We start from the raw sequence: 27512 nt of genomic DNA on the forward strand, positions 1-27512 counted from the left end.
AAAGGAAGAAAAAGGTGGAAAAATATGGGGCAATGGTTAGAAAAAGGAGATGGGTGTCTCTTGCAGCTGCAGGCGGAGCTGCTGCTGCAAAGGTGAGAGAGAGAGGCGTTGGGGCATCGGCAGTTGGGCTTTTTGTCAGGGACACACGAGGCGTGCGGAGGCGTATACCGAGGAAAGGCGCGTCCGTGTCTTGTTTGGGGCAAGGCCGCAAGGGGACGTGGAGGAGCCGGCAGAACGTGAGCCGGAGACAGACCAATAATGTAATGTAGTCGTCCAAGAGTGAAAGAATCCATTAGGCTGGTCATAGTGGGGAGTAACATGCATACGTTACTACTCTATGTTACTATCCTTATAGTGGGAAGTGTCATATGTGTAGTAACATACACATGTTCATTTATTGTCTTGTAGACTCATTTTGCATTGGAAAGCGCTATGTGATGGTAACATATTAGGTTACTCTATTTGCCTCTCTCCTCATTAACTACTTGCCACATCAACATTTTTGCTTATGTGTCATCTATGTTACTACCTATGTTACTTCCACTATGACCAGCCTTACAAGTTACGAAAACGCTTGGATTAGTAGCAGGTCTCCGGTGGAATGGAATGGATCACGAGACGCACACCGCCGCGTTGGAGGACGCGGCGGTTTTGGCCGGGTGTGCGTTAACAAATCGCCTCTCTTTAGTTAACGGTTGGCGATGTACGTAGATTCTATACGAGTGGACGGGAATGAGTCGAGTGTGGTGAGATAAAAAGTTTCCTTTCCACGGGGGATCCGATCCTGCTCCGCCGCACCGATGGCACCGGCGGTGGGCCGGCGACGGACGGCTCGTCGGCGTCGGTTGGGAGTAGTAGTGGTTGTGAGCTCGCCGCGGAGGAGAGCGCAGTGGATTCAGCTGAACGAAAAGGCAGCATGATGCCCAGGGGGCCGAGGCGGAAAAGGCACTAGCCTGGACTGGACTGGACCGGACCGTACGGCCTCGCGCGCAACACATGACCCCCTGTCTCCTTTTCGTCCGAACCGAGCCGTCGCTTTGCGTGCCGCGCCACCGTCGCCCGTTCAATACTCGCTCCTCCGACCAATACGTTACTGCTGCTGCCGCCTAGCCCCGGCAGTAGGCTCGTTTCTTTGTCTGAAAGATGGGCGGGTGGATGGATCTCTGCGCTGCGCAGCGCACATTCTTTCTCGTGTCCTGATACTCCTGTAGGCGTGAATGCGCCGAGTTATGGCGAGTCTGTTCCTGTTGCTAATAACTGGAGTTGCACGGAAACTGGACCATGGATGCAATGGCCAACTGGGTACAAAACGGCGGTGCGTGTGAGGGGCGCGCCCATGTGACCGGGGGTTCTCCCCTCTCCTCCTCCGCTGTCCGTCCAGTCCGCGGAGTGGGTGGACGACATGTTCCCCTATCGAACCGGTTTTTGGCAGGGCGCGGGCATCAATTAAATGTTAACTAGCGGATGGATACTCACGCTACGGTCGCCGGTGCTGCGCTACGATGCTACTACTACCACTAGTGAGTACCCCCGCGGCCTAGCCATGTGCCACGATTCTGTAGGCTCTAGTATACACACACGCACGTATATTTCTTCCGGTCTTTTTTACTCTGCATATTAGGTTTGGCTGAAGTCAATCTCATCCAACTTTAATCAAGTTTATAAAAAAAATATTAACATTCACATAACAACACATTTATTATTAGATCCATCTTGAAATATATTTTCATATTATATTTATTAGATGTTATAAATGTTAATATTTTTTAATATAAATTTGATCAAACTTAATAAACTTTGACTTTAGACAAAGCTAATGTGCGGAGTAAAGAGGACGGGAGAGAGTACTACTCAATCAGAGATACTGGTTTGAGTTCCTTGTTGACTTTGGTGGATGCGCTAACATGCAACCTCATCGCAACAACCTCTTGCTTTGCTCGTGTGGTGCACTGGTGCTGGGCAATCATGTGGGCTGGGGTGGGATTACGGGAAGGGGATGATGTACGCGCCGCTCTCATGCGTACGCCTGCAGCAGTGGAGTAACTGGCGGACAATTGGCGTATGCGCGTAAAAATGATACTCCTAGATCGCCAAATATCGGTGCACTGCACGTAGACCATGGCCCGAGACCGACTGGACTGTACTGACGAGCCAGATTCGCGACATCGACCGCCGACGACGGACGGACGGAGATACATTGTTGAACTGCGCGGGAGTGGCGGCACGCGCTAGCTGACACATATAAGCTGCGACGCGACCGGCACGCCCCGAGCCCATGGCACTGTCCGTGCCCCTCGGGCGCACCCACTATAGGCACCACTAGGCACGGCCCTCGTACGCCGACAACTCGGGCTGCGTGTGCTGCACCAGCCACCGGGGCTGCCAGTAGTACTACTTCTGTGTTCCTGGAGGCCGCCGCACGTTTGCATTACTAGCTCAGAGCGAGCGCGCGACACTAATTAGTTCTCAAAAGGGTCATTCTCAGAAGATTTGGCTTGGTGATGAGAGCTGCTATACACACGACGTTTTTGGACGATGCATGAACGACGCTCCACATCCAGCCATTGAATCAGGGAATAAAGTGCTTCACATCCATCTGATTGTAAATCGTGCATGCATCGTGCATGGAGTGTCGTCTGTCTAGTATTTTCGCTTGGTGATATAGCGCGTCCTCCATCCACTAAAATATTGACACCACATACATTTGTTACCTTCCACCACCGTCCACATACCCGTGCCACCTCCAAAGATCAGACGGCCGTGATTTGGCCTCTGTCGGCCCCGCTGAGCTGTTCACGGACCTCCCACGCTTCGCCGTAGCCAGGTGCCTTCTTCCTGTGCCATCCGGTCGCGCCACCCCTTCTGCCGCGCTGCCTCAAGGTGTCCAATGACTTACTCGGATGTAAATTTTCACGACCTTTTATTGTATGTTTTGTTTAGCGGATTCATGCATAAGACATAAAATCTACATTATGTGTGGATGGATTAGATGGCAGAACTATTGTTTTTTTATTCATAGTCGGATCCAAGTTACGAGTCTAGCTAAGAGTGAAATCATGGATGCCGAAGAAGACGAGGCAATATTGATGGTCGATTAAGGGATAGCCTCATCCAGAACGAAGAAGAGGCGTTCGGGGTCGCATGTTGGTCATCCGACATTTTGCCGAAACAAAATCAAAGACCACGAGCGACTAATGCTCGACTACTTTGTGTTAGGTTCTACATTCCCGCCATATGTGTTTCGGTGACGCTTTCACTGACCGAGCGGCTATTTTATGGAATCATCAATGACATGGAAGCCAACGAACCTTTCTTCAAACAACACAGAAATGCAGTCGGTCTCCTGGGTATTCCCCTTTTTAGAAGGTGACCGCGGTACTTCAGAGGATTGTCCATGGCTCTCCTGCAGATTAATGGGATGCGTTTTCAAATGGTCAAATATACAATCATCATGAAAGTGTTCGCTAACATTGTGGTGCGGTTTTATGGAGAGAAGTATGTGCGAGCACCCAATATTGAGGACACAACTAGGCTTTTAGCGATACATGAAGCAAAAGGGGTGACCTGGGATGCTAAGGAGTGTTGACCGTGTGCGTTGGAAATAGAAGAATTTCCATGCATCTTTGCATGGCTAATTCATCCTGAATGCAAGGATCCAACCATAATTTTGGAAGCTTTTGCCTTTGAAGGTTTGTGTATGGTGTTGGAAATATGCCCTAGAGGCAATAATAAATTGGTTATTATTATATTTCCTTGTTCATGATAATCATTTATTATCCATGCTAGAATTGTATTGATAGGAAACTCAGATACATGTGTGGATACATAGACAACACCATGTCCCTAGTAAGCCTCTAGTTGACTAGCTCGTTGATCAATAAATGGTTACGGTTTCCTGACCATGGACATTGGATGTCGTTGATAACGGGATCACATCATTAGGAGAATGATGTGATGGACAAGACCCAATCCTAAGCCTAGCACAAGATCGTGTAGTTCGTTTGCTAAAGCTTTTCTAATGTCAAGTATCATTTCCTTAGACCATGAGATTGTGCAACTCCCGGATACCGTAGGAGTGCTTTGGGTGTGCCAAACATCACAACGTAACTGGGTGACTATAAAGGTTCACTACAGGTATCTCTGAAAGTGTCTGTTGGGTTGGCACGAATCGAGACTGGGATTTGTCACTCCGTGTAACGGAGAGGTATCTCTGGGCCCACTTGGTAGGACATCATCATAATGTGCACAATGTGACCAAGGAGTTGATCACGGGATGATGTGTTATGGAACGAGTAAAGAGACTTGCCGGTAACGAGATTGAACAAGGTATCGGGATACCGACGATCGAATCTCGGGCAAGTACAATACCGCTGGACAAAGGGAATTGAATACAGGATTGATTGAATCCTTGACATCGTGGTTCATCCGATGAGATCATCGTGGAACATGTGGGAGCCAACATGGGTATCCAGATCCCGCTGTTGGTTATTGGCCGGAGAGTTGTCTCGGTCATGTCTGCATTGTTCCCGAACCCGTAGGGTCTACACACTTAAGGTTCGATGACGCTAGGGTTATTAGGAAGACTTGTATGTGATTACCGAATGTTGTTCGGAGTCCCGGATGAGATCCCGGACGTCACGAGGAGTTCCGGAATGGTCCGGAGGTAAAGATTTATACATGGAAAGTTGTTGTTCGGGTTCCGGGAAAAATTCGGTTTTTTCCGGTATTGTACCGGAAAGCTTCCGGAAGGTTCCGGAGGATTCCGGAGGGGTCCGGAGGTCCAGAAAATGTTCCACCACGTCCAATACAGCAGCATGGGGTGTAGGGGGGCGATCTAACCTTAATAGGCCAAGGGCACCAGCCCCCCCAAGGCCCATGCGCATGGGAGAGGGGAAACCCTAAAGGGGAGGGCCTCCACTTGACTTGGGAGGCACTCCTCCCCCCCTTGGCCGCCGCTCCCAACCCTAGATGGGATCTAAGGGGGGCCGGCCCCCTCTCTCCCCACCTATAAATAGTGGAGGGGTGGGAGGGCGGCCACACCCTTGAACCTGGCGCAGCCCCTCCCCTCCAATACCTCTCCTCCTCCGCGTGAGCTTGGCGAAGCCCTGCCGGAGAACTGCCACACCATCACCACCACGCCATCGTGCTGATGTTGGACTCTCTTCCTCAACCTCTCCCTCCTCCTTGCTGGATCAAGGCGTGAGAGACGTCTTCGTTCTGTGCGTGTGTTGAACGCGAAGGTGTCGTCCGTTCGGCGCTAGGATCATCGGTGATTTGGATCATGACGAGTACGACTCCATCAACCCCGTTCACTTGAACGCTTCCGCTAAGCGATCTACAAGGGTATGTAGATGCACTCCCCTTCCCCTCGTTGCTAGATTACTCCATAGATTGATCTTGGTGATGCGTAGAAAATTTTAAATTTCTGCTACGATCTCCAACAGATGGGGCATTGCTATTATGGGTTGCCTAGATCTCACAACGATATCAATGTCTTGCAGATATCTCTTTTCTTTGCAAGGCTAGCTGGTGTTATTTCTTCGCCCTGCAACTTCACGGTGAATGACCATCAATATAACAAGTCTACTATCTAGCCAATGGCATCTATTCATCATGGTCAACATTTGTAAAGACAATCTATAATCCTGAGAGCAGGAAACATCCGCCAAGGCGCAAGAAGCTAAGAGGAAAGACATCAATAGGGCCTTTAGAGTGTTGCAAGTTAGTTTAGCAATTGTTCGGGGCCTTGGTTGGTCGTATCTGCGGACTTTGTAGGCATGAACTCAAGGGGCTCAATCTTTTGGCAGCGGATGCATGTTGTGTTTCATGTGCAAAAGAACTTCGCGCCCTACGACATGCACATCATCCATCAACGCAATGTAAAGCCAATATCGCATTGATGGTACACCATTCACAACTCTGTCATAAAGTTTTGCGGTGCGGTCGCACGAGTGGAGACAATGTGGCCATCGTCAACCATGGAGACCATAAGTTTTGCTTCTTGTTGCTCTACATGTTATTCGTTCACTCAATGTTGCTCTAAATGTTGTATATACTGCACGTTGATGGTGTCATGGACTAGGGGGTGCTAACCTATACGGCCCATAGTCCATGGGCTGGGCTTATGGCTCGTCCACCTGAACAACTTTTATAAAAGGGACCACATCGTAATGTCAACAGAGCGTTCGCGAATGATGCCAGAACAAAGCCATCTTCATCCCCTTCATCAACCCTAGCCGTCGCCATTTTCCATCTCCATATCCACCATCACCACCATAGTCCATCTCCCTCTAGTGCATACTTGTAATCGTGCATCGCACACGACATCCATTGTAAGACATATTTTCAATCAATCAATCTTCAAGATGTGTTCTTCATGCGATCTGATCTCCATGTGTGAGTAGTTCGGTAAGGTATGTGTTGAGGCACATGCCTTACAACTCTCTGTATTTGTTGTGGAGATTAATGGAAGTGCTTTGAATTAACGTCCCATATGTGTGAAATAAAATTATTTCGTAGATGTCTCTTGTCTTGTCTGCAATCTTCATCCTTGCAGGTACCTAGGATCATGGAGATTGAGCCACAGTGAGGCTAAGGGTAGGGAGAGCGTGTAGTGTTATTCTGAACGCCAGTGGCAGAAGGGTTTAGTACGGTAACATGGGTCCAATCCATGGTGATTGATGAACTGTGGTCATTAACACCCAAAGCTCTTGTATGATTATTATAATCTTAATTATCGAGGCAACCCCGTACGACGGATAGGGCCTTCGGTCGGACAACTGATTCTTGATGCAAGGCACGTGCTGGTCAAGATGTTACTTGGACACATCCCACACTTCGGTTCGTAATAAGCACATCTCGATTGGTGACTTCCAGCGCACAAATTAAGATCATATTTGGTCCCAACACAAACACATGGTTGTAAGCATTAAGACCTCATACCCGTACCTCTTTTTATTATAAGTGTTCAATCACAATTTGCTTGATCGATCCGATCAAAAGTTGAAATTAATCCTTTGATGAAAGCTTGCTGGAAACCATCACTTCACGTGGACCTTCTTCTCGTGGGTACGATAACCCAGGGTCACTCGTAGGGAAATAGATGCGGGATACTTTCTGTTCCTTTACCGGATCACTAAAAGGAGGTATCACCAGTCCTCGGATCCTAACATGTCGGAGTCGGATCGAGGCGCCGCCATGGAGGAGAACGCCGGAGCTGGCCGTAGAGGAGCTCGGTGGTGTGGGAGGGGAGTGGAGTGGAGTGGAATGCTGCTAGGGTTTCGGCCGGAGTGCGGACAGGGTCCATTTTATGTGGTGTTAGGTGGGCCGGATCCGACATGGCAAGCGCGCTCGGGCGTCTCCATATCCGCCTCATATTTGGGCTGTTATCATGAGTGTCGATCAGTCCGGGCGTCCGTATATCCACCCTAGAATTGGGTTGGTTATGGGGTGTGCCGGTCAGTCTGGACATTTTGGTCGGAAATGAGGCGCCCAGTTGGGTGTCTTTTTCCGTCCGGTCACTGACGGGACAACCCGTCTGGGGCATTTGGGGTGGGTAGGGGGGGGGGGTCTGGTTGCAGCTGCTCCAAGGACACCCTCAGTGAACTCGTTATCTGTTATCTTACCGAAGTTGCTTCGCCAAGTGCCCAAGTTAGCCGTTGCCGTTTTGGGTCACGATCTTGCTCAAGCGTTATCCTTTCATCCCTTGAGTTCTTTCTCCCATGAGTCCCATCTAATGATCTAAACCCTGGCGAGCAGTGTTGGTGCTTACTTGTGTCTGCACGCGAATGAATACTGATTAGGTACCAGCTCAGCAACTTCAGTTAGTATGGGCTATCAATCACCTAGATTCTTCGGAGGACTACAATGGACCCATTTTTTCTAGGGCAGCAGACCGAGAGAGGTTTACTACTTTGAAGATTGGTTATACTCCCTCCGTTTCAAATTACTTGTCACAGAAATGAATGTATCTAAAATACATCTAGATACATCCATGCCCGCGACAAGTAATTCGGAACGGAGAGAGTACATAAGAAAGAGAGTGCAATGGGATGTCAAGTTTTCACTGGGTACGGCATGTTCACCTTTCTATTTCTGATGAGGAATGAAGGTCCAGTTTGTCTTGGAAAAATGAGGAAACACCCACAGAGAGAAAAAAAATAGAGTACAGACGGGCATACACACACCCAAATATATATATATATATATATATATATATATATATATATATATATATATATATATATCTGAAAACTACAAATGGAGAAGTTAGTGTTATGTGCATGACTTCTGAATCTTTAGTGGTGAGCTTTTGACTTTTCAGAGACGTGTTATTTTATTTTATTTTGAACAAGGACGTGTTATTATTTCTGCTTGAATGGACAGTCTGCGACTGAACCTATTGTGGAGATTGATGCATCCATTTTATCACATACTAGATCAGAGACTTGGAATAACTCTCAACCAGACCCGCAAAAAAATAAAATAACTCTCAACTAAGTTCATCAGCCACGGGAAATTGTTTAGCAGAGGTACGACACTGCTATAATTAGCATGGAGTACATAAGGGATAGGGCTTCGGGACGATGGTGAGCAGCAACTAGGGCCTCCTGAACGATGATGAGCAACTAGGGCCTCTCCTCCGGTGGAGCTGGCCGCCTTGAGAACGTAACGAACTTCTCACGGTAGGCCGGTACGACGTCATTTGTGCCTAGACGCACATATACTGGGATCATCAGAAGACAGATATCTCTAATTAACATCCCTGCAGTTATAAAAGGAATGTGCTGACATGCATTTAAATAAGAAACACGAGAGTTTGAGATTAACGTTAGGATCTAAAGGGTGAGTTTTCAGTACATTCCTCTTATCCAGCTCTGACAACTCAAATTTTCCTTTCACCTGCTCAAAACCATGAATGAGTTTTGACTGCCGCTGAAAATTAATTTGTTCTTTGGATTGTTTTGAGGAATGGAGAGTTAACTAAGGATATAAGCTCAAAATGGATGGAAAGGTAGCAATGCCTGTGAATTTTGGGGTGCATGCCGCAGAATCTGTCGATCACCTGTTTTTGATGTGTCGACTTTCCTAGCTACATCTATTTGGTCAAATTTGTGGTTGTGCTTCTGGAATGGGAATTATACCTCTGGACAACTTAACCTGTCGATCAGCTGTTTGGTAGTTTGTTGAGTTCATTCCAACAAAATAGTAAAAGGTTGGCCACAGGAATGCAACATATTTTCAGCGCATAAGACCACCTGACCCTTCCATTAGTATTATTCACAATGTGTAACTGGGTTGACTACTGGTATAAACTATTGAACGAAAATAATGATGCCACATTGCAGCATAAATGCAAAAAATGAGAGCACTTAGGTTATGGTTGAGGAGAGTACTGTAGTGATGTGCTTCAATTATTTTTCCCTATTTTTATCATTGGGTCAAGGAAAAAGAAGACATATTTTTCTTCAACCAATGTGCATCTAAACTTTAACTGGCAAGCAATTTTGTACCTTTTCCTTTATTTTTATATGCACATATTGTGTCAATGTACTAAGCAGAATGAATGAACATCTACACCAGAGATTGCCAGTGTTCGAAAAGAGTTGCATTGAAGAAGATTGGAATGGATAATCCAACTTAATCAAGACACTAAAAAGGGCAATCAGCAACACCACACATCACTACCCAAAATGTGCTCCATGTATTTCTAAAATATCAAAGAGACCTAAATCTAAGAATAGTCCAGATCTTCATACCTCGTGTTTTAGCTGAACTCAGTGCAAACAAAATTGAAACCTGCAAGATAAGAAAACACAGAATCAATTCAGAGAGAACCTACTACAGACAAATGGGAATTTTCAATGAACTGTAAAGAAATATGGAAACATGGATATTATCTTCCAATAAGAGCTTCACTTGTAACATGTACTTCTTTATAACCAAATATTGTAAAGCGGGACTAACTTTACTAAAATAAGATGGTAATATTTTGGCTTCTTCCTGGTTATTTGAGATGTAATCGCACATAACAGGATTCATAAATTACAGAGGGTAACAGTATGGGGTTAAAATTTGCCAAAATCATTGACATGATAGTTGTTGTGAGCTGTCAGCTAAAAAGAAGGGACAAAAGAATATGCAACATCCACAAGGGGAATCATAGCATAAGAAGAGCAAGATAGTCACACGCTAGTTTGTAAAGGATATAGATGACAATAGGCCCAATCAAGATGGCTGGATAGAGGGTAGCATTCGCCTATATGGATGTACTGGGACCATTCATTTGCAATATGTCGATAAACTGCAACTGCTATATAATGCCAACATAATATACTTGGAACTGCTTGATGTGTGATTGTTACTAACTAATTGTTGTAGTTCCAAAATCCAAATTGATAGTATATGTTTTTGTATAATAAAGCCAGTTACAAATATGCAGTACATGTACATCCCTGTCTTTCACTTTCTCTTCATCAAATATTTGAATCTGAATGTTTCTCCACGCACACCCAAATTTCTAACTATATTCTACTGATTAGTTTGAGATTTTCTTCACTGCCTGATGTTCAATGCCTAGAAGCATGAAGAGTGCCAACAGTAATAAGTAGCATGAAGAGTGCCAACAGTTTAACTCACATCCAGATCCAAGAATCCTGCTAGTTTGTTGGACACTAATTTGCTCAAGGCGTATGCCATACGTAGTCAGTATTTTCAAAATTTTGTGAACCTTGCTATCAACATTTGCACATTTGATTTCAACAATCTTAAGACAGTTGGATGCAACCGACTGTCCCAATGGTTTGTAGATTCCTTCTGCTTCAGTTACATATGAAGGTCCCTAACACACACACAAAATAAAACCAATCAGGTAATCCTGGACGGTCATTTTAAATGATACACAGCTATCCAGCTAAAAAACTATACCTTAGAAAGTTGAAGAGTAAGCTTCTCCAAAATTGGCGAGTGTTGGAGAAAACAAATTAGTGCATTATGGTCAGCAGCCAAACACCAATCATTGAGTAGCAAAGTCTTTAACTTGGTAAATGTAGGGCACCACTTCAAATCCCTGTTGAAAACAGTCTAGGGAAAGTGCAAAGGAGCTGGATCAAACTAAGAACCTTTTGACCTTTGAAGTACAAAGTGCAATCAGCTGATGTGTGAAGTAAGTCATATGTAAAGCAATTACGATTTGTGATGATGGATATGGTTTCTACAAGAGAAATGAGGAAACATACAGTATATAACATAATCATAAGAGAGAAGATTTTGCAAACATACCACATCAGAATGAGCTGACAACTCCAAGTCTGTCGCTTCTGACAAACCTTTGAGAAAGATGCAGTTGTTGCGGTCATAAGTAGGCCCATGTTCAGGATCCCCATAATAATAATAACAACGATCACACATATCATCATCAGCACCACAACTATCAAACTGACCCTGAGAGCATTGATCGGCACAACTCTCGTTAAGCACAACAACAGCTCTTGCTAAACACGGCAAGCTCCCAAGCAATGGAATCCTTCCTTGGACCTGTTAGGAAAGCAACTTGTATTCCCATGAGGCCATAGGCCGATATATATATATACATGTACAGATGTGGAACATATGCAGGAAACCCCTTATACAACGGGATAAATACAAAGGGGTACATGACTTATATTATAACTCTAACACCCCCCCTCAAACTCATGGTGGATGAACAACACTGAGTTTGGAGAGATAAAAGCCATGGTGTGCTCTAGTCTGAGCCTTCGTCAGGAAATCCGCCAACTGTAACTCGGACGGCACATACTGAAGAGCAATAACCTGATCCTACACAGCAGCGCGCACATAGAACGCATCAACACCAATATGCTTGGTGAGCTCATGCTTCACAGGATCGCGTGCAATGCTGATAGCACCTGTACAGTCAGATAAAAGCAGAGTCGGTGTAGTGACAGAAACACCAAAATCCTGAAGTAACCACCGTAACCAAGTCACCTCTGCCGTCAAAAGAGCCATTGCTCGCAACTCAGCCTCGGCACTCGAACGGGAAACTGCAAGTTGTTTCTTCGTCTTCCAGGCAATGAGAGAACCACCAAGAAAAACACAGTAAGCAGAAAGTGAACGGCGATCGGAAGGATCACTAGCCCACGTAGCATCCAAATAGGCCTGGAGCTGTAAAGAACTGGAGCGAGGAAAGAATAGACGGTGAGAGATCGTGCCTCGAAGATATCGAAGAACACGAAGGAGATGACTATAGTGAACCGAGGTGGGGGCAGAGACAAACCGACTCAGAATATGAACCGGATAAGAGATGTCCGGACGAGTGACATCTAGATAGACAAGACTGCCAACAAGATGACGATAACGCGTCGGATCAGGGAGAGGATCACCATCAGTAGCACGGAGGTGAACATTGAGCTCCATAGGAGTCTCAACAACGCGCTCGTCAGTAAGAGCAGCACGAGCAAGAAGATCCTGGATATACTTTTCCTGGGAGATAAAAAAGCCATCAGAGGTAGAAGAGACTTCAATCCCAAGAAAGTAGCAAAGAGGTCCAAGATCAGACATAAGAAACTGCTCACTAAGACGGGCCTTTACAAAGGCAATATACTCGGGGTCATCCCCCGTGATGATCATGTCATCAACATAAAGAAGAAGAAGAGTAACAAGATCCTAGGTACCAGTGCGTTCAAGAGCAGCAATCTCCTCTGCCATCGCAAACTGCCATTCAGGATGAACAACAGCCTGACGGTAAGAAGTCGGCTCAAGAACAGCAGCACCAGCGGTGGGAAATCCAAAGCGATCAACAGGCTGACGAGGACGAGAACGCAAGCCATAAGTAGGCTGAGAGGAAGATGACGACCCATCCATAGAGGCATCAACTGGTCGTGGACGACGAGTGTAATGCTGAGGAAAAGATGGAATAATAGAAGGAGGAATCGGCAAGGTAGAATCAGGGGGTGGCGACGAAGAAGTCACCGGAGATGAAGGTGTAGAATCCGGTGACAGGCTGGGAGAGGAGACCGGGGAGGAAGTCACCGGAGATGAAGGTGAAGAACCCGGTGACATGCGAGGCGAGGAGACCGGGGATGATGGTGGCTGCAAATCAACTAGATGTGGAGAAGGAGAGGAAGTGGAACGGAGAGGTACAGTCTCGGCGGGAGTGATAGGTGAGTCAGGAAAAGTGAGGAAAGAGATATCCTGCACTGAAAAAATCGAGGAAGATGGGCGTGGGTAGAAGGGACGAGACTCTTCAAAAGTCACATCTCGAGGGATACGCATCTGACGACCAATAGGATCCCAACAACGATAACCCTTATGCTCATCACTGTAGCCTAAGAAGACACACTCAACAGACTGAGCGGTCAGTTTGGTGCGTTCGCGAGGGGCAAGAAGAACATAGCAAACACAACCAAACGAGCGAAGCATCGAATAATCGGGAGAACGATCAAAAAGTCGCTCGAAAGGAACACCACCCTGTAGAGCAGCGGAAGGTTGTATATTGATAAGATAGGTGGATGTGGAGACGGCCTCAGCCCAAAAATGAGGCGGGAGAGAGGCAGCAATCATCAATGCACGAGCCGTCTCAAGAAGATGTCGATGCTTTCGCTCAGCCACACCATTCTGAGCATGAGCACCAGGACAAGAGAATTGAGAGAGAGTCCCGTGCTCAGCAAGAACACCACGCAACATCTTAGAGATATACTCGCCAGCGGAGTCAGCACGAAAAACACGAATGGGTGAAGAGAACTGAGTATGAACCATGGCAGCAAAACGCTTATAAATAGACAACACCTCAGAACGAGAAGTCATGAAATAAAGCCATGTGTATCGAGAGAAATCATCTATGAAAATAATATAGTATTTATGACCACCTTTCGAAGCGAAAGGGGCCGGACCCCATACATCAGAATGGACTAAATCAAAAGGACGCTTAGACACTGACTCACTATGTGAATATGGTAACTGAATCTGCTTGCCAAGATGACAACCCTGACACTCTAAAGAGACATCTCCTGAGACAGACCCCAGAAGGCCTCGACGAACTAAAGAAGACAACCGAGAACCACACAGATGACCAAGTCGATGATGCCACTGCTGGAAGGAACCAGTGACGGAGGCGACAGACGCGGAAGAACTCGTGCTCCCGATCCAATCTCCGAGCGGTCTCGTCCTTCTCCGAGCGGCGCTGCTCTCTCCTCATCAAGCGCCCAGGCCGGCTGCTTCCGTCCTCGAGTTCGCCGGCCAACTCTGTGCTGCTCGATCCGATCGGCCCGTCCGCTGGTCTCCGCCTCCAGCCCGAGCACTCCCATCCAATCCTCCTCCTGCTGCTGCTTGTTAAGGATTGAACAGGTGCTGCTGTTGCCCAGGACGCCAACCCCATCCCGTTTTCCAATCTGCCCCTGCTGCTGCTTCGCTCGGGGTCCTGCCCGGCCCCTGACTGCTACTGCTGTTCTCATCCGGACCCTCTGCTCGGGGTCCTGCTCGATCAGGTCGCCCGCGCCGGCCCGCCCGATCAGGTCGCCCGATCCTCCAGTATCTCGCGCCTTATTCTGCTGTTCCCGACTCTGCTGTCGCTGGTGCTCTCGTCGGTTCTCAAAAAAAAACCTAAGGCTCTGATACCATGTTAGGAAAGCAACTTGTATTCCCATGAGGCCATAGGCCGATATATATATACATGTACAGGTGTGGAACATATGCAGGAAACCCCTTATACAACGGGATAAATACAAAGGGGTACATGACTTATATTATAACTCTAACAGGACCCATTCGATCAACTCAAGCGAAACAAGATTTGGTAGAGAAATAAGAATGCGGTAATTTTCTTGAGCATAGCAGCGGGTAATTCGCAGATGTTTCAAGGATGGAGACAAGAGCTGCTTGACAACGACGTCGCAAGTATCCATACTCAGTTCCACCAATGCTGGACAGCCTGTAAAATCAACGACGCTGCCGTAGAAACCGACACCAACAAGCTCTAATCTGGTGAGGTGCTGGGAGAAGAGATGCATGTCAGATGGTGGCGAGGCTCCCGGATCCTCGGGAATGCGAAGCCGGAGCCGGAGCGCCCAGACACGAGGCAGGGCCTTCCAGAGCCAGCTGCTCGCACGCCGCTGGTTGGCGGGCAACAGCATGAATCCGTCGGAATCTAAGTCGAAATCGCAGGAATCCAGAGGCGGGCCGTCGCCCCCGCACCTGAGGTGGAGCAAGTAGTCCACGAATTGGGCGAACATGTCGGCGCTGCCCCACCCCTTGGCTCCGGTGAAGCGGAGGGTGGGCACGGACCTCCAGATGCCGCGCCAGCGCCGGGCGAGCAAGGACGTCCGCACCACCTCATGAGCCGGCAGGAGGCGGAGCACGTGGTGGAGGATGTCCTCCGGGAGGGCGCTTATGCGGTCCACCCCGCTCGCCATGGTCGAAGCTTCCCGCCCCGGAGCGGCGTTCCGTCGAACAGGTGTCGTGCGCCGCCGCTAGGGGAGCACGGAGGAAGACTGCTTTTTTTTGAGGGAGTGAGAGGCCAAACGGGGAAAGAACAGTTCACTTCATTTCCTTAGGGCAACTTCATTGGAGCAGACCTGGCCAAACGGGACGACCCGGCCCATTCTGGCCAGGCACGGCCCGTGCCGTGTCGGCCCACATGCTGTACCTTTAGGCCCAGGCACGGCCTAGTTAGTAAACGGGCCGGCATGTTGGCCCGGTTAGCACGTTGGGCTGCACATTTTCAGCATGTTGGGCTGATTTTTAGACCTATTAGGTTGTATTTTATGTATACGTATAAAAATGTTGAAAATTATATAAAAAAATAAACGGGACGGGCCGTGCCGGCCTGCATTCCCAGGCTCCAAGCCTAGGCATGGACCAAGGAGTGCCGCATGCCGGGCACGGCCCGTTTAGCCCGTGACGTGCCTGGCCCATGGCGGACCGTGCCGGCGTGCTCGCGGGCTGGCCTGGTTGGCCCGGCCCGTTTGGCCAGCTATACTAGTAGGCTTGTTGTCTTTGATGCTTGTTTGCTATTGCGATTTGCGCCAGCACTCGGTATCAACCGCTTTCATTTTCTTTTTTCTTTTTGGATATTGCTCGTTGTAAGTTATAGTCAATGGCTTTATTAATTCAAAGTCGGACTCATCTCGAGCTTTCTCTCTAATTTATTTTGTTGCATAGTATTATTACTACGAAGGCTTTCTTTGATTCATAAGATATGAATATTATAGGAATAGGAAAATCATAATAAGCGAGATGACATGTATCTCAATTGCTACAGGGAAAGAGATGTCATTTGATGCACATGATATGAATTTTTCAACCGAGTCTAGCCTAATATTATTTTTCTTTGAATTAGGATTGGTTTCTATCCTACTTAGGAATAGGAACTCGTTCCTACAAAACCAAAGGACACCAAAGAAATATTTCCTACAAAATTCATGTCTTTATCCTTTAGAATTCCTACAAAATTCATGTAAAGTAAAGGAGGCTGAAATTTTAACAACACTGTTTGTCAGATCAAAATGCAAGGATTATATAGCAACAACAAAAATCAAATATTTCGATGGTTCTGGGCATGAATTTTGCTATAATTTGTAGCATAGGGTTAGTACTATGAAACGTAAACTTCGACAAAAAATTCAACTCCTAGCACATACACACAATATGATGGCTACCTTATAATCAACTAATGTTATGTAAATTGTCACAAAAATATTGTGCAGATGTGAGCCAAAAACACTAATGTTGTGTTTGGATGTCTGTATTGGAGACCTCTATATTGATTAGTTTCAATTCCATTTCAGCCAGGAAACTGTAATGAACACTAATACAAATTCAATTGTTTGGATGTTAACTAAATTGGCTCATGGAATCCTATTGAGGTTTCAATACGGAATCATGTTTGGATGTCAAACTATGGAATTGCATAGCAATATTAGTATATGCATCAAAACAGAAGTTGTATAATGTGTGACTACAATTGAATGATTATATAGCAACAAAAGAATTATCAAATATTCAAGAATGGTGGAGGAAGAAGGAGAGCCGTGTTGACGCAGGAAGAAGGGGAGCTGTCTTGTATCCGGCGGTAGCTAGCTGGGAAAAGGAGGACTAGAAAGAAGGGGAGTCGTGTCTCGGTTGAGGAGGCCCGAGAGAAAGAGGAGATAGGCTCCGACGGTGGGTCACTGCAGTGCCGGGGACGAAGGGAAGGGCCAGCGCCAGAAGGGACTGCAGCCGCATCCATCAAAGGTTAGATGGGATCTGGCAGTGGTGAGCATTGCTGAAGACAACTAAAAGGGGAGCCGGAGGAGAGGAAGGATCGGCGGCGGAGGAAAAAGGGAACGAGAGGGCGCCGATCTGCGGGGCACCGCCGTCTTCGATCTGCGTGGGTGCCGTCGTCCTCTGTCTCATGGTGGGGGGACGAAGGGACGAAAGAGAGGCCCGAGCCATTTTCCTTTTGTGGGCTTGAGCCCATTTGGCTGAAATCGAAGGTGCTACCCTCCGAATTGTCGCAAGGAGTGGACGTGTGCGAACGAAAACTGCTATGTAATCGTTATCGTTTCGGTTGCTGTTTCAGAGTACATCCAAGTACCTGAATTGCAAATGCAGTTTAAGGGCTCATTTGATTCAAAGGAATTGTATAGGAATTTTGGAAGATTGAAATCCTTGGAATTTTTTTTCCTATGTTAGTCTTTTGATTCGTAGAATTGGATGCTTTTTTAATATGAAATCTTTTGTACGTACTACATTTCATAAAAAAATTAGCATCCAATCCAACCTCTTTTTATAATTTCTTTTCTTTTCTATGGCATCAAACACTCTTTTTAAAGTTGGCATGCCACTCCAATCCTCTACTTTTTCTATTCCCGCATTTTTTAGAATCATGCGAGTCAAAAAGGGGCCTTAAAAATATTAATTACGTGGCCTGCTTGGAAGAGGAGGTAGTACTTATACCTGGCCATGGGCAGCCCGCACCGGACGGCCCGGCCCAGCTCAAAAATCCCAGGCTGGGCCGAGTCCGAGCATGCCATCGAGCCGGGATCGGGCCTGAAAATCAAGCCCAACGGGCAGATCGGGCCGAGCGTGCCATCGGGCAGGGCTCAGGCCTAAAAATCGAGCCCGACGGACAAATCGGGCCGAGCTTTGCACAAAGCGGGATTTTAGCCATACCGGGCCGGGCCGACCTAGCCTTGTTGGGCTTTATGAGGCTCACGCCTGATTTAGTAGGCCCGATGGTCGGGCCAGGCCGGGCTTGGGCCTAGGTTTTCAGCACCGGGCTTTTTTTTGGCCCGGCCCGGCCCGAGGTATAGTAGTACTTAATTTAAATTTGCCTTTGAAATACCTAAATTTTATCAGGAATATCAGCTTTCCGTCTACGCCGTCAACGGTCGAGGTCGTTTGTACTAGTCTACTCCTGAGTCTTCACTTGGTTATTAATTCCCTGCTCCACACTCTTGGCCAGCATGATGAACCAAATTGTTCCAAGTCCAAGCAAGCAAGTCATGCCTCGTCTCCATGGCCGCGCCCCAGCTGCGCTTGCCATCCGCCACCTCCTCATTTCGTTCCTCCTCGCGCTGCTCCCGCTCGCGTCTGCGCAGCAGGAGTACGAGGCCAACGCGCAGAGCGACTGCTACGCCAACAACGGCAGCTCGGTCCTCGGCTACACCTGCAGCAGCAGCAAGAGCAACCACGCTAACTCCTCGTCGGCATCGGCATGCGCCACCTACCTGGCCTTCCGCTCCGATCTGCCCGGCTACGGCTCCCCAATCACCGTCGCCTACCTCCTCAACGCCAGCGCGTCCGCCGTCGCCGCCGCCAACTCCGTGCCCATCGCCTCCCCGGTCCAGAACGGCAGCCTGCTCCTCGTCCCCGTCCGCTGCGCCTGCACGGCGGCGGGGCACTACCAGCACGACGCCGCCTACGCCATCCAGTTCGTGTTGAGTAAATAGGCAATTTCTCGATTAAATTAATCCATGAGTAAATCACTAGCATGGCATTGACTAAGTTGATGACGTACTGACTCTGATCTAAACATGCACGTACTAAGCAAACAGTAGACAAATCTACACATACTGCTAGTACTGCTAATATGAAAATAATCAGGAGCGGGATAAACGAGTTATACCCTCCAGTAGGCCACGCAGAGGCCGCGGCTTTGATGGCAGCAGCGGCGTCCTCGGCGACCTTCTTGTCGGCTTCAGCTTTCTCGGCGGCGGCACGGTCGGCGTCGGTGGACATGGTGATGACGAAGGCGACGCGGACGTAGAGGAAGTAGACGATCGGAAGCGAGCAGTCGCGTAATCGCTGCCCAAAAATCTATTCGCCCCTCACCCCGTACAGGAACCAAAAGGGCGTGGTTTCGGAGACCTGCTCTCCCGTCGACCGTGTACGTGGCGGACGGGATGGAGTCACCGGCGGCAGCAGCAGCAAAGGAACGACGGTGGGCGTGCGCGTGAGCAGATGTGATCTGTTCGTGGCGGCTAGGGTTAGGAGACACCGCATACTTATAGGCGCAGCCGCGTGGAGAGACGTGGGCTCGACCCACGTCCGAGTCCGTGACAGCCCACGATCCGACGTCTCAGATCGTGGCCCAGCTGTCAGAAAACTCTCCGTTAGTGACTGGCAAAAATAAGCGCGTAGGTGTGAGCTCGGCTCGGCTCAATCCCGCAACCCGCGGCGCGTCGCGTCGTGACGAGGCGTGGCGTGGCGAGGCGGGCGGCGGAGGAGGAGTGCGCGAGGGCCTCTTCTCTTCTCAAGCTCCAATAGCATGTAGAAGAGAAACCCTTATAAACCACTCCAACTCTCCTTCCACTTCCGGGGTGGGACTAAACTTCCCACCACACCTAGTGCCATATAACCCACATGGGCCCTTAGAGATTTTTCAGAAATTGCAATATGGGCCTAGAGCCCATCTCAGATTTCAGCAATCCCCCACCAGATCTCGAGGGCCCATTGTGTCCTCTGTTCCAATTGCTGTTTCGATATACCAGTGTTTCAGTAAAGACCTGTTGAGGTTGAACTTCACCTAGAACAAGTGGCTACACTTCTTCACAACTGAACAATGGACTATGCCTTGAATTGTCAGTTTGGCGTAAAGAAGTTTTACTACATGTCTTACTAGTACTAGGCTGCCGAAGGCTGACCCCTCGGGTGGAGCATATAAGTCACACTCCTGGCCTATTCATGAGCTTACTAGAGATCACCCCAATCTCATAGACTGTGACCAGCAGTCGGGCTCATATAGGTGTGTTCCTCCAAAGATCGCTCTGTAGGATAGCATCTTGCTTTTATAAGCTTTGGAACACATTGAGACCGTAGTCATCCTACCATACAGTATCGAGAGTATTGCATCTCCAACGGAGTGGGTTAGTATAGTTACTCTCCTCAGTTCATCACTGGCTTGTTTTCCCAGGTCCTAGTTCACGGGATCTCCGATCATATAGGTTGGGTTACCACCATGGCAACTCATGTGGGTCTCATACCCATCTCCCTCGATGCATTATCTATCACAACAACGTGATAGCCCTTTTGTAAAGGGATCTGCCAGATTCTTAGCCGTATGGACATAGTCCAACGCTATCACTCCGGAGTTTCTTAATTTTCTGACAGCTTTTAATCTCATTCTTATGTGTTTGGTGGACTTCATGTTGTCCTTTGAACTCTTCACCTTGGTGATGACAGTCTGATTGTCACAGTTCATAAGGATAGCCGGAACCGGTTTATCAACCAATGGCAAGTCCATCAAAAGATCTCGAAGCCATCTCGCTTCAACACCAGATGTGTCTAATGCCGTTAATTCTGCTTCCATTGTCGATCTCGTTAAGATCGTTTGCTTGCAAGACTTCCAGGAAACAGCGCCACCTCCAAGAGTAAACATATACCCAGTTGTGGCCTTCATCTCATCAGCATCAGAGATCCAATTCGCATCACTATACCCTTCAAGTACCGACGGGTATCCGGTATAGTGAAGTCCATAGTTCATAGTACTTTTCAGATAGCGCATAACTCTCTCAACAGCATGCCAATGTACATCACCCGGTTTGGAAACAAACCGGCTCAGTTTGCTCACAGCAAACGCGATGTCAGGCCTCGTTGCGCTCGCTAGGTACATCACTGAACCAATGATTTGAGAGTATCTCAATTGATCTTTAGCCATGCCTTTGGACTTTCGAATCAATACGCTAGGGTCATATGGTGTTTGAGATGGTGTGCAGTCCGAATATCCAAAACGACTCAACACCTTCTCAACGTAATGGGATTGCAGAAGTGTGATCCCACCCTCATTATCTCTCAGTAGCTTGATGTTCAAGATAACATCAGCCACACCAAGGTCTTTCATCTCAAAGTTCTGAGATAGAAACGATTTGACCTCCTCAATGACTTTGAGGTTTGTTCCGAATATCAGTATGTCATCAACATACAAGCACAGTATAACTCCTTCGCCCCCACCATGGCGATAGTATACACATTTGTCAGCCTCATTAACAACGAAACCAACAGATGTCAGAGTTGTATTAAACTTATCATGCCATTGCTTAGGTGCTTGTTTCAGGCCATATAAAGATTTTATCAACCTACACACCTTTCTTTCCTGACCATCTATCACAAAGCCATCAGGCTGTTGCATGTAGATTTCCTCCTTTAGCTCTCCATTTAGAAAAGCCGTCTTAACATCCATCTGATGGACGAGAAGACCATGTGAGGCCGCCAACGAGAGTAATACTCGAATGGTGGTCAATCTAGCCACAGGTGAATAAGTATCAAAGAAATCTTCCTCTTCTTGCTGGTCATAGCCCTTGGCCACAAGCCTAGCCTTGTACTTTTCAATCGTACCATCGGGCCTAAGCTTCTTTTTGAACACCCACTTACATCCCAGTGGTTTGCAACCATAGGGACGGTCAGTGATCTCCCATGTCCCGTTAGCCATGATGGAATCCATCTCGCTACGGACCGCATCCTTCTAGTAGTCAGCTTCTGGAGAGGCATACGCTTCTGAAATAGAAGTGGGAGTATCATCCACGAGGTACACGAAGAAATCATCACCAAAGGTCTTTGCAGTCCTTTGTCTCTTGCCCCTACCAAGGGTTTCCTCGTCATCCTCCTCGGGATTTTCATCATGTATTTGTTCATAATATTCCATAGGGATGGCAGGTTCAGGAGTCTCCTCAGATTCCTGTCTAGAAGTGCTTTGCATATCTCTCATAGGAAAAATATCCTCAAAGAATGTAGCATCCTTAGACTCCATAATTGTACCGATCTTCTGGTCAGGTACCTCAGATTTCACTACTAGAAATCTATAGCCAACGCTGTTCTTAGCGTAGCCCAAATTAATGCAGTCCACGGTCTTATGTCCAAGCTTACGCTTTTTGGGGATCGGCACGTTGACTTTCGCCAAACAGCCCCAAGTGCGCAAGTACGAGAGTGTCGTCCTTCTCTTTGCCCATTTCTCATAGGGAGTGATCTCACTATCCTTTGTCGGAACTTTATTCAGGACATGACATGCCGTCAATATAGCCTCCCCCCACCATGCCTTGGATAAACCCGATGTATCTAACATGGCGTTAACCAAATCAGTTAGAGTACGGTTTTTCCGCTCGGCAACCCCGTTTGACTGGGGTGAATAGGGAGGCGTCCTCTCATGAATAATGTCGTGTTCCGCACAGAAGGAATCAAACTCACTCGAGAAGTACTCTCCACCACGATCTGACCGGACTCGTTTAATTTTCTTTTCAAGTTGATTTTCAACTTCTGCCTTATAGATTTTAAAGTACTGTAGAGCCTCATCTTTAGTATTTAACAGATACACATAGCAATATCTAGTGGAATCATCTATCAATGTCATGAAGTATCTCTTTCCACCTTTAGTCAACACACCATTCATCTCACAAAGATCAGAATGTATGAGTTCTAATGGTGCCAGGTGTCTCTCCTCCGCAGCCTTATGAGGCTTGCGAGGTTGCTTAGCTTGCACACATGAAAGGCACTTAGAACCTTTGGCTAAAGTGAAACTCGGGATTAAATCCAACTTGGCTAGCCGCGTCATAACACCAAAACTAATGTGACAAAGACGTGAATGCCAAACTTCAGATTCATTAACATTCGAATGAATATGGTTCACGACTTTATTACAAAAATCTGCGAGGGAAAGGCGGAACATCCCTCCGCTCTCATAATCTTTTCCAACAAAGAGTCCATATTTTGTAACAACTAATTTATTAGACTCGAAAACCAACTTAAACCCTTCTCTACATAGAAGGGAGCCACTAACGAGGTTCTTCTTGATGGCGGGGACATGCTGCACGTTCTTCAGCTGCACGATCCTTCCCGAAGTAAACTTTAGATCGACCGTGCCAACACCATGAACAGAAGCACTCGCGCCATTCCCCATCAATACGGACCCGTGACCTGTGACCTGGTAAGAAGTGAACAATGAAATGTCAGCACACACATGAACACCTGCACCTGTGTCCACCCACCAATCGTTGGGTTGAAACACTGAAAAAACAGTAAATAAATTACCGTACCCAGATGCACCATTCTCATTGTTGCCCACAATCATGTTGACAGACTTGGAGTCCTGTCCTGACTTCTTGTACTTGTTTGGGCACTTGTTGGCCCAATGTTCAACCGAACCACAAGTAAAGCAGCCCTCGTCCTTCTTGTTCTTCTTGAAGGTCTTCTTACCCTTCTTCTTAAAGTCGGTATTGTGTTGGACACCGTTCTTTCCCTTGGGCTTGTGGGAGTTGAAGTTCTTCTGGTTCACCATGTTGGCAACAGAAGTCCCTTCGGCCCCTTTTCCGTGCGAGTCTTTTTCCCTCGAATTCTGCTCAACACTCAGATGGCCAATGACATCCTCCACAGAGAATTCACGCCTCTGATGTTTCAGAGTGGTGGCAAAGTTCCTCCATGAATTAGGGAGCTTAGCGATTATGCAGCCCGCGACAAACTTGCCCAGTAACTCGCACTTGAGAAGCTCAAGTTCCTTAACAATGCATATTATCTCATGAGCCTGCTCCAATACAGGACGGTTTTCAACCATCTTGTAATCGTGGAACTGCTCTATAATATACATCTCACTCCCTGCATCGGCGGCCCCGAATTTAGATTCGAGCGCCTCCCACAAGTCCTTGGCGACATGCACATGTAAATATGCGTCGACCAGTTTATCTCCGATCACGCTAAGAACTGCTCCGAGAAACACAACGGTAGCCTCCTTGAACGCCTTCTCCTGTTCAGGAGCAATCGTTCCCGTGGAGACACCGATGACCCAGAACACGTTCATAGCCGTGAGCCATAACGTGGTCTTAGTCTGCCAACGCTTGAAGTATGTACCGGTAAACTTATCCGGTTTCAGTGCAGCGGCAAAGCCACTTGCCGAGAAATTCCTACACATAATAGGTTTTTGGATTGTTGAGTAAATAGGCAATTTCTCGATTAAATTAATCCATGAGTAAATCACTAGCATGGCATTGACTAAGTTGATGACGTACTGACTCTGATCTAAACATGCACGTACTAAGCAAACAGTAGACAAATCTACACATACTGCTAGTACTGCTAATATGAAAATAATCAGAAGCGGGATAAACGAGTTATAACCTCCAGTAGGCCACGCAGAGGCCGCGGCTTTGGTGGCAGCAGCGGCGTCCTCGGCGACCTTCTTGTCGGCTTCAGCTTTCTCGGCGGCGGCACGGTCGGTGTCGGTGGACATGGTGATGACGAAGGCGACGCGGACGTAGAGGAAGTAGACGATCGGAAGCGAGCAGTCGCGTAATCGCTGCCCAAAAACCTATTCGCCCCTCACCCCGTACAGGAACCAGAAGGGCGTGGTTTCGGAGACCTGCTCTCCCGTCGACCGTGTACGTGGCGGACGGGATGGAGTCACCGGCGGCAGCAGCAGCAAAGGAACGACGGTGGGCGTGCGCGTGAGCAGATGTGATCTGTTCGTGGCGGCTAGGGTTAGGTGTGAGCTCGGCTCGGCTCAATCCCGCAACCCGCGGCGCGGCGCGTCGTGGCGAGGCGGGCGGCGGAGGAGGAGTGCGCGAGGGCCTCTTCTCTTCTCAAGCTCCAATAGCATGTAGAAGAGAAACCCTTATAAACCACTCCAACTCTCCTTCCACTTTCGGGGTGGGACTAAACTTCCCACCACACCTAGTGCCATATAACCCACATGGGCCCTTAGAGATTTTTCAGAAATTGCAATATGAGCCTAGAGCCCATCTCAGATTTCAGCAGTTCGGCTACGAGACCTACTTCTCCATCGCGAGCGACGTGTACCAGGGGCTCTCCACCTGCCAGGCGATGATGGCGCAGAACCCCGCGCACGATAGCCTCGATCTGTATCCCGGCATCGCCCTCACCGTGCCGCTCCGCTGCGCGTGCCCTTCGCCCACGCAGGCCTCGACTGGAGTCAAGTACCTCGTGACCTACGTTCTCGACTGGGACGACGACGCGTCCACCGTCGCCGACCGCTTCCGCGCCGACTACCAGGCCCCTGCTTCACGCCAATAGCATCACCGACGACACCACCGTGTACCCGTTCACCACCATGCTGGTTCCGCTCAAGGATAAGCCCACCTCTGAAATAGCGGTCCTGCCGGAGCCACCCACACCGTCACCGTCACTGTCACCAGCACCGTCCGATGTGGTGTCAGTCCCGCCGGCGAGTTCCACTGAATCCAGCAGTGGTCCTACTCCAAGGTGGCGGGTCGTCGTCGGCGTTGCTGCTGGATGCAGTGTTCTTACTTTGGGTGCCCTGCTTGCTCTGTTCTTGCTATGCCGTTGGCGTCGGCGGCACGGCGACCGTGGTGACCGAAGCAAGACCACCCTACCGGCAGTGGAGCATGCTGTGTCAGACGGGCCGGCGAAGGGAGCTTTGACGAGGGCGGCGTCCTTGATGTGGCCGATGGTGGTGCGCGAGGCAGTGGGGTCGCTGACCGTGTACGACTACGGGGATCTAGAGAGGGCGACATCAGGTTTCTCGGAGGAGCAGCGTATTGGAAACTCGTCGGTCTACCGCGCGGTGATCAACGGCAGCGCTGTGGTCGTGAAGCGAGTGCCCGGCGACGTGGGCACTGAGGTGACCATCCTGGGGCGCGTCAACCACTCGAGCCTCATCCGCATGTCCGGCCTGTGCATGCACGGCGGCTACACCTACACGGTGTTCGAGTTCGCCGAGAACGGCGCGCTCAGCGACTGGCACCACGGCGGCGAGGAGGAGGAGGAGGGCCGCGTGCTCGGGTGGAGCCAGCGCGTGCAGGTGGCGCTCGACGTGGCAGGCGGGCTCAACTACCTGCACAACTACACCGACCCTCCCTACGTGCATAAGAACCTCAAGGCCAGCAACATCCTCCTCGACGCATGCTTCCGCGCCAAGCTCTCAAACTTCGGCCTCGCGCTCGCGATCACCGAGGACGACGACCGCGGCGGCCTGTGGATGACCCGGCACGTGGTCGGCACGCAGGGCTATCTGGCGCCCGAGTACCTCGAGCACGGGCTGATCGGCCCCCAGCTCGACGTGTTCGCGTTCGGCGTCCTCCTGCTTCAGCTCTTGTCCGGGAGGGAGGCGGCTAGACAAGACGACGACGGCGGCGGCAGCGGCAAGAACGGGAAGGTGGTATTGCTTTGGGAGGAAGCGGAACGGTTGGGCCTGGGCGGCGGCGGCGGCGGCGACCTGCTGGACAAGGTGACGGCGTTCGTCGACGGCCGGCTGCATGGGCAGTATCCGTTGGACGTGGTGTTCGCTATGCTCGCGTTGGCACTGAGGTGCGTGGCCCGGGAGTCCCGGACGCGGCCGTCCATGGCCGAGGTGCTCCTCTCGCTCTCGGGGGTGTACAATTGGACAATAAATTGGGACCCTCGGTGCCCTGAAGGCACCGGAACTCCTCACGAACAATAGGCCCAGATTACTACCGCATCCAACACGGCGGGTCACCGTCGGTGTACTTTCCCAAGACGTATAGATATCTTATATGGACTTGTATTGCTATCACGATCAGAAATAAACCTCGGCACTGAAGCAAACTCAATTCCATAGTTGTAAACCATCATGTCATTTTCTTGTTAGTACTTAGATCGTTACTACTCTTTCTATAAAATCTTAGAGCATCTCCAACAGCAGCCTTGAAACAGGACACTTGGTGTAAAATGATCGTTTTTTTCATCATTTAAGCCCAAAAAGGAGCTCCAACAGCTGCCCTAAGAGTATCTTCATCAGACGCGCGTTAAAAAATGCAGCGCTGAAATAGTGTTTTTGTGCGCAGGAGGTTTACCAGACGCACAAAAACACGCCGCCCAACCCAGCGGCCCGACATGCAGCACCCCGCGCGCACAAGCCGGCGCCCCAAATTTGCAGGCCCGCAACCCGCGTGCGCTAAATTTACAGCTTCGTTTTTGTGCATGCTTTATTTTACAGCTTTTATTGGAGCGCTGTTTTTATCGCGCGCGCTATATAAGCATCTTTTTCAACGCGTGCGCGTCTGTTGAAGATGCTCTAAACATATAAAGTTGTGGTGCCCAAAATAATAAGACCAAGG

At 48.7% G+C, this 27512-nt stretch overlaps 1 protein-coding gene and 1 pseudogene across 2 annotated transcripts; one reads left to right on the forward strand and one right to left on the reverse strand.

Moving 5' to 3' along the window:
* Nucleotides 1-8519: 8519 nt before the first annotated feature.
* Nucleotides 8520-15472, reverse strand: LOC119356455 (MEIOTIC F-BOX protein MOF-like). 2 transcript variants are annotated; one of them, XM_037623411.1, is made up of 6 exons: nt 14760-15472; nt 11281-11535; nt 10927-11082; nt 10639-10840; nt 9759-9798; nt 8520-8710 (listed from the first exon to the last, which is right to left on the reverse strand). In XM_037623411.1, the coding sequence occupies exons 1-5, from the start codon at nt 15405-15407 to the stop codon at nt 9767-9769; spliced, it is 1293 nt and encodes a 430-aa protein (XP_037479308.1). In that variant the 5' UTR covers nt 15408-15472; the 3' UTR covers nt 8520-8710; nt 9759-9766. The 2 variants fall into 2 exon arrangements, with proteins under 2 accessions (XP_037479308.1, XP_037479307.1); XM_037623410.1 differs by lacking the exon at nt 8520-8710 and having other exon boundaries at nt 8992-9798.
* Nucleotides 15473-18440: 2968 nt separating this feature from the next.
* On the forward strand, nt 18441-27043 carry LOC119358154 (annotated as a pseudogene).
* The last annotated feature ends 469 nt before the right edge of the window (nt 27044-27512 follow it).

This window comes from Triticum dicoccoides, chromosome 2A (genome assembly GCF_002162155.2).
Source record: "Triticum dicoccoides isolate Atlit2015 ecotype Zavitan chromosome 2A, WEW_v2.0, whole genome shotgun sequence".
In the NCBI taxonomy this organism is placed as follows: Eukaryota; Viridiplantae; Streptophyta; class Magnoliopsida; order Poales; family Poaceae; genus Triticum; species Triticum dicoccoides.

Bases quoted from the DNA above. Each gene is read 5' to 3' on its own strand.
- LOC119356455 (XM_037623411.1), bottom strand. From the start codon at position 15,407: ATGGCGAGCGGGGTGGACCGCATAAGCGCCCTCCCGGAGGACATCCTC. The intron at 11,536-14,759 runs GTCCTGTTAGAG...CTTTCCTAACAG, and splicing joins CGCTTGAGTTGATCGAATGG to GTCCAAGGAAGGATTCCATT. The intron at 10,841-10,926 runs GTATAGTTTTTT...TGTGTGTGTTAG, and splicing joins TTACTCTTCAACTTTCTAAG to GGACCTTCATATGTAACTGA.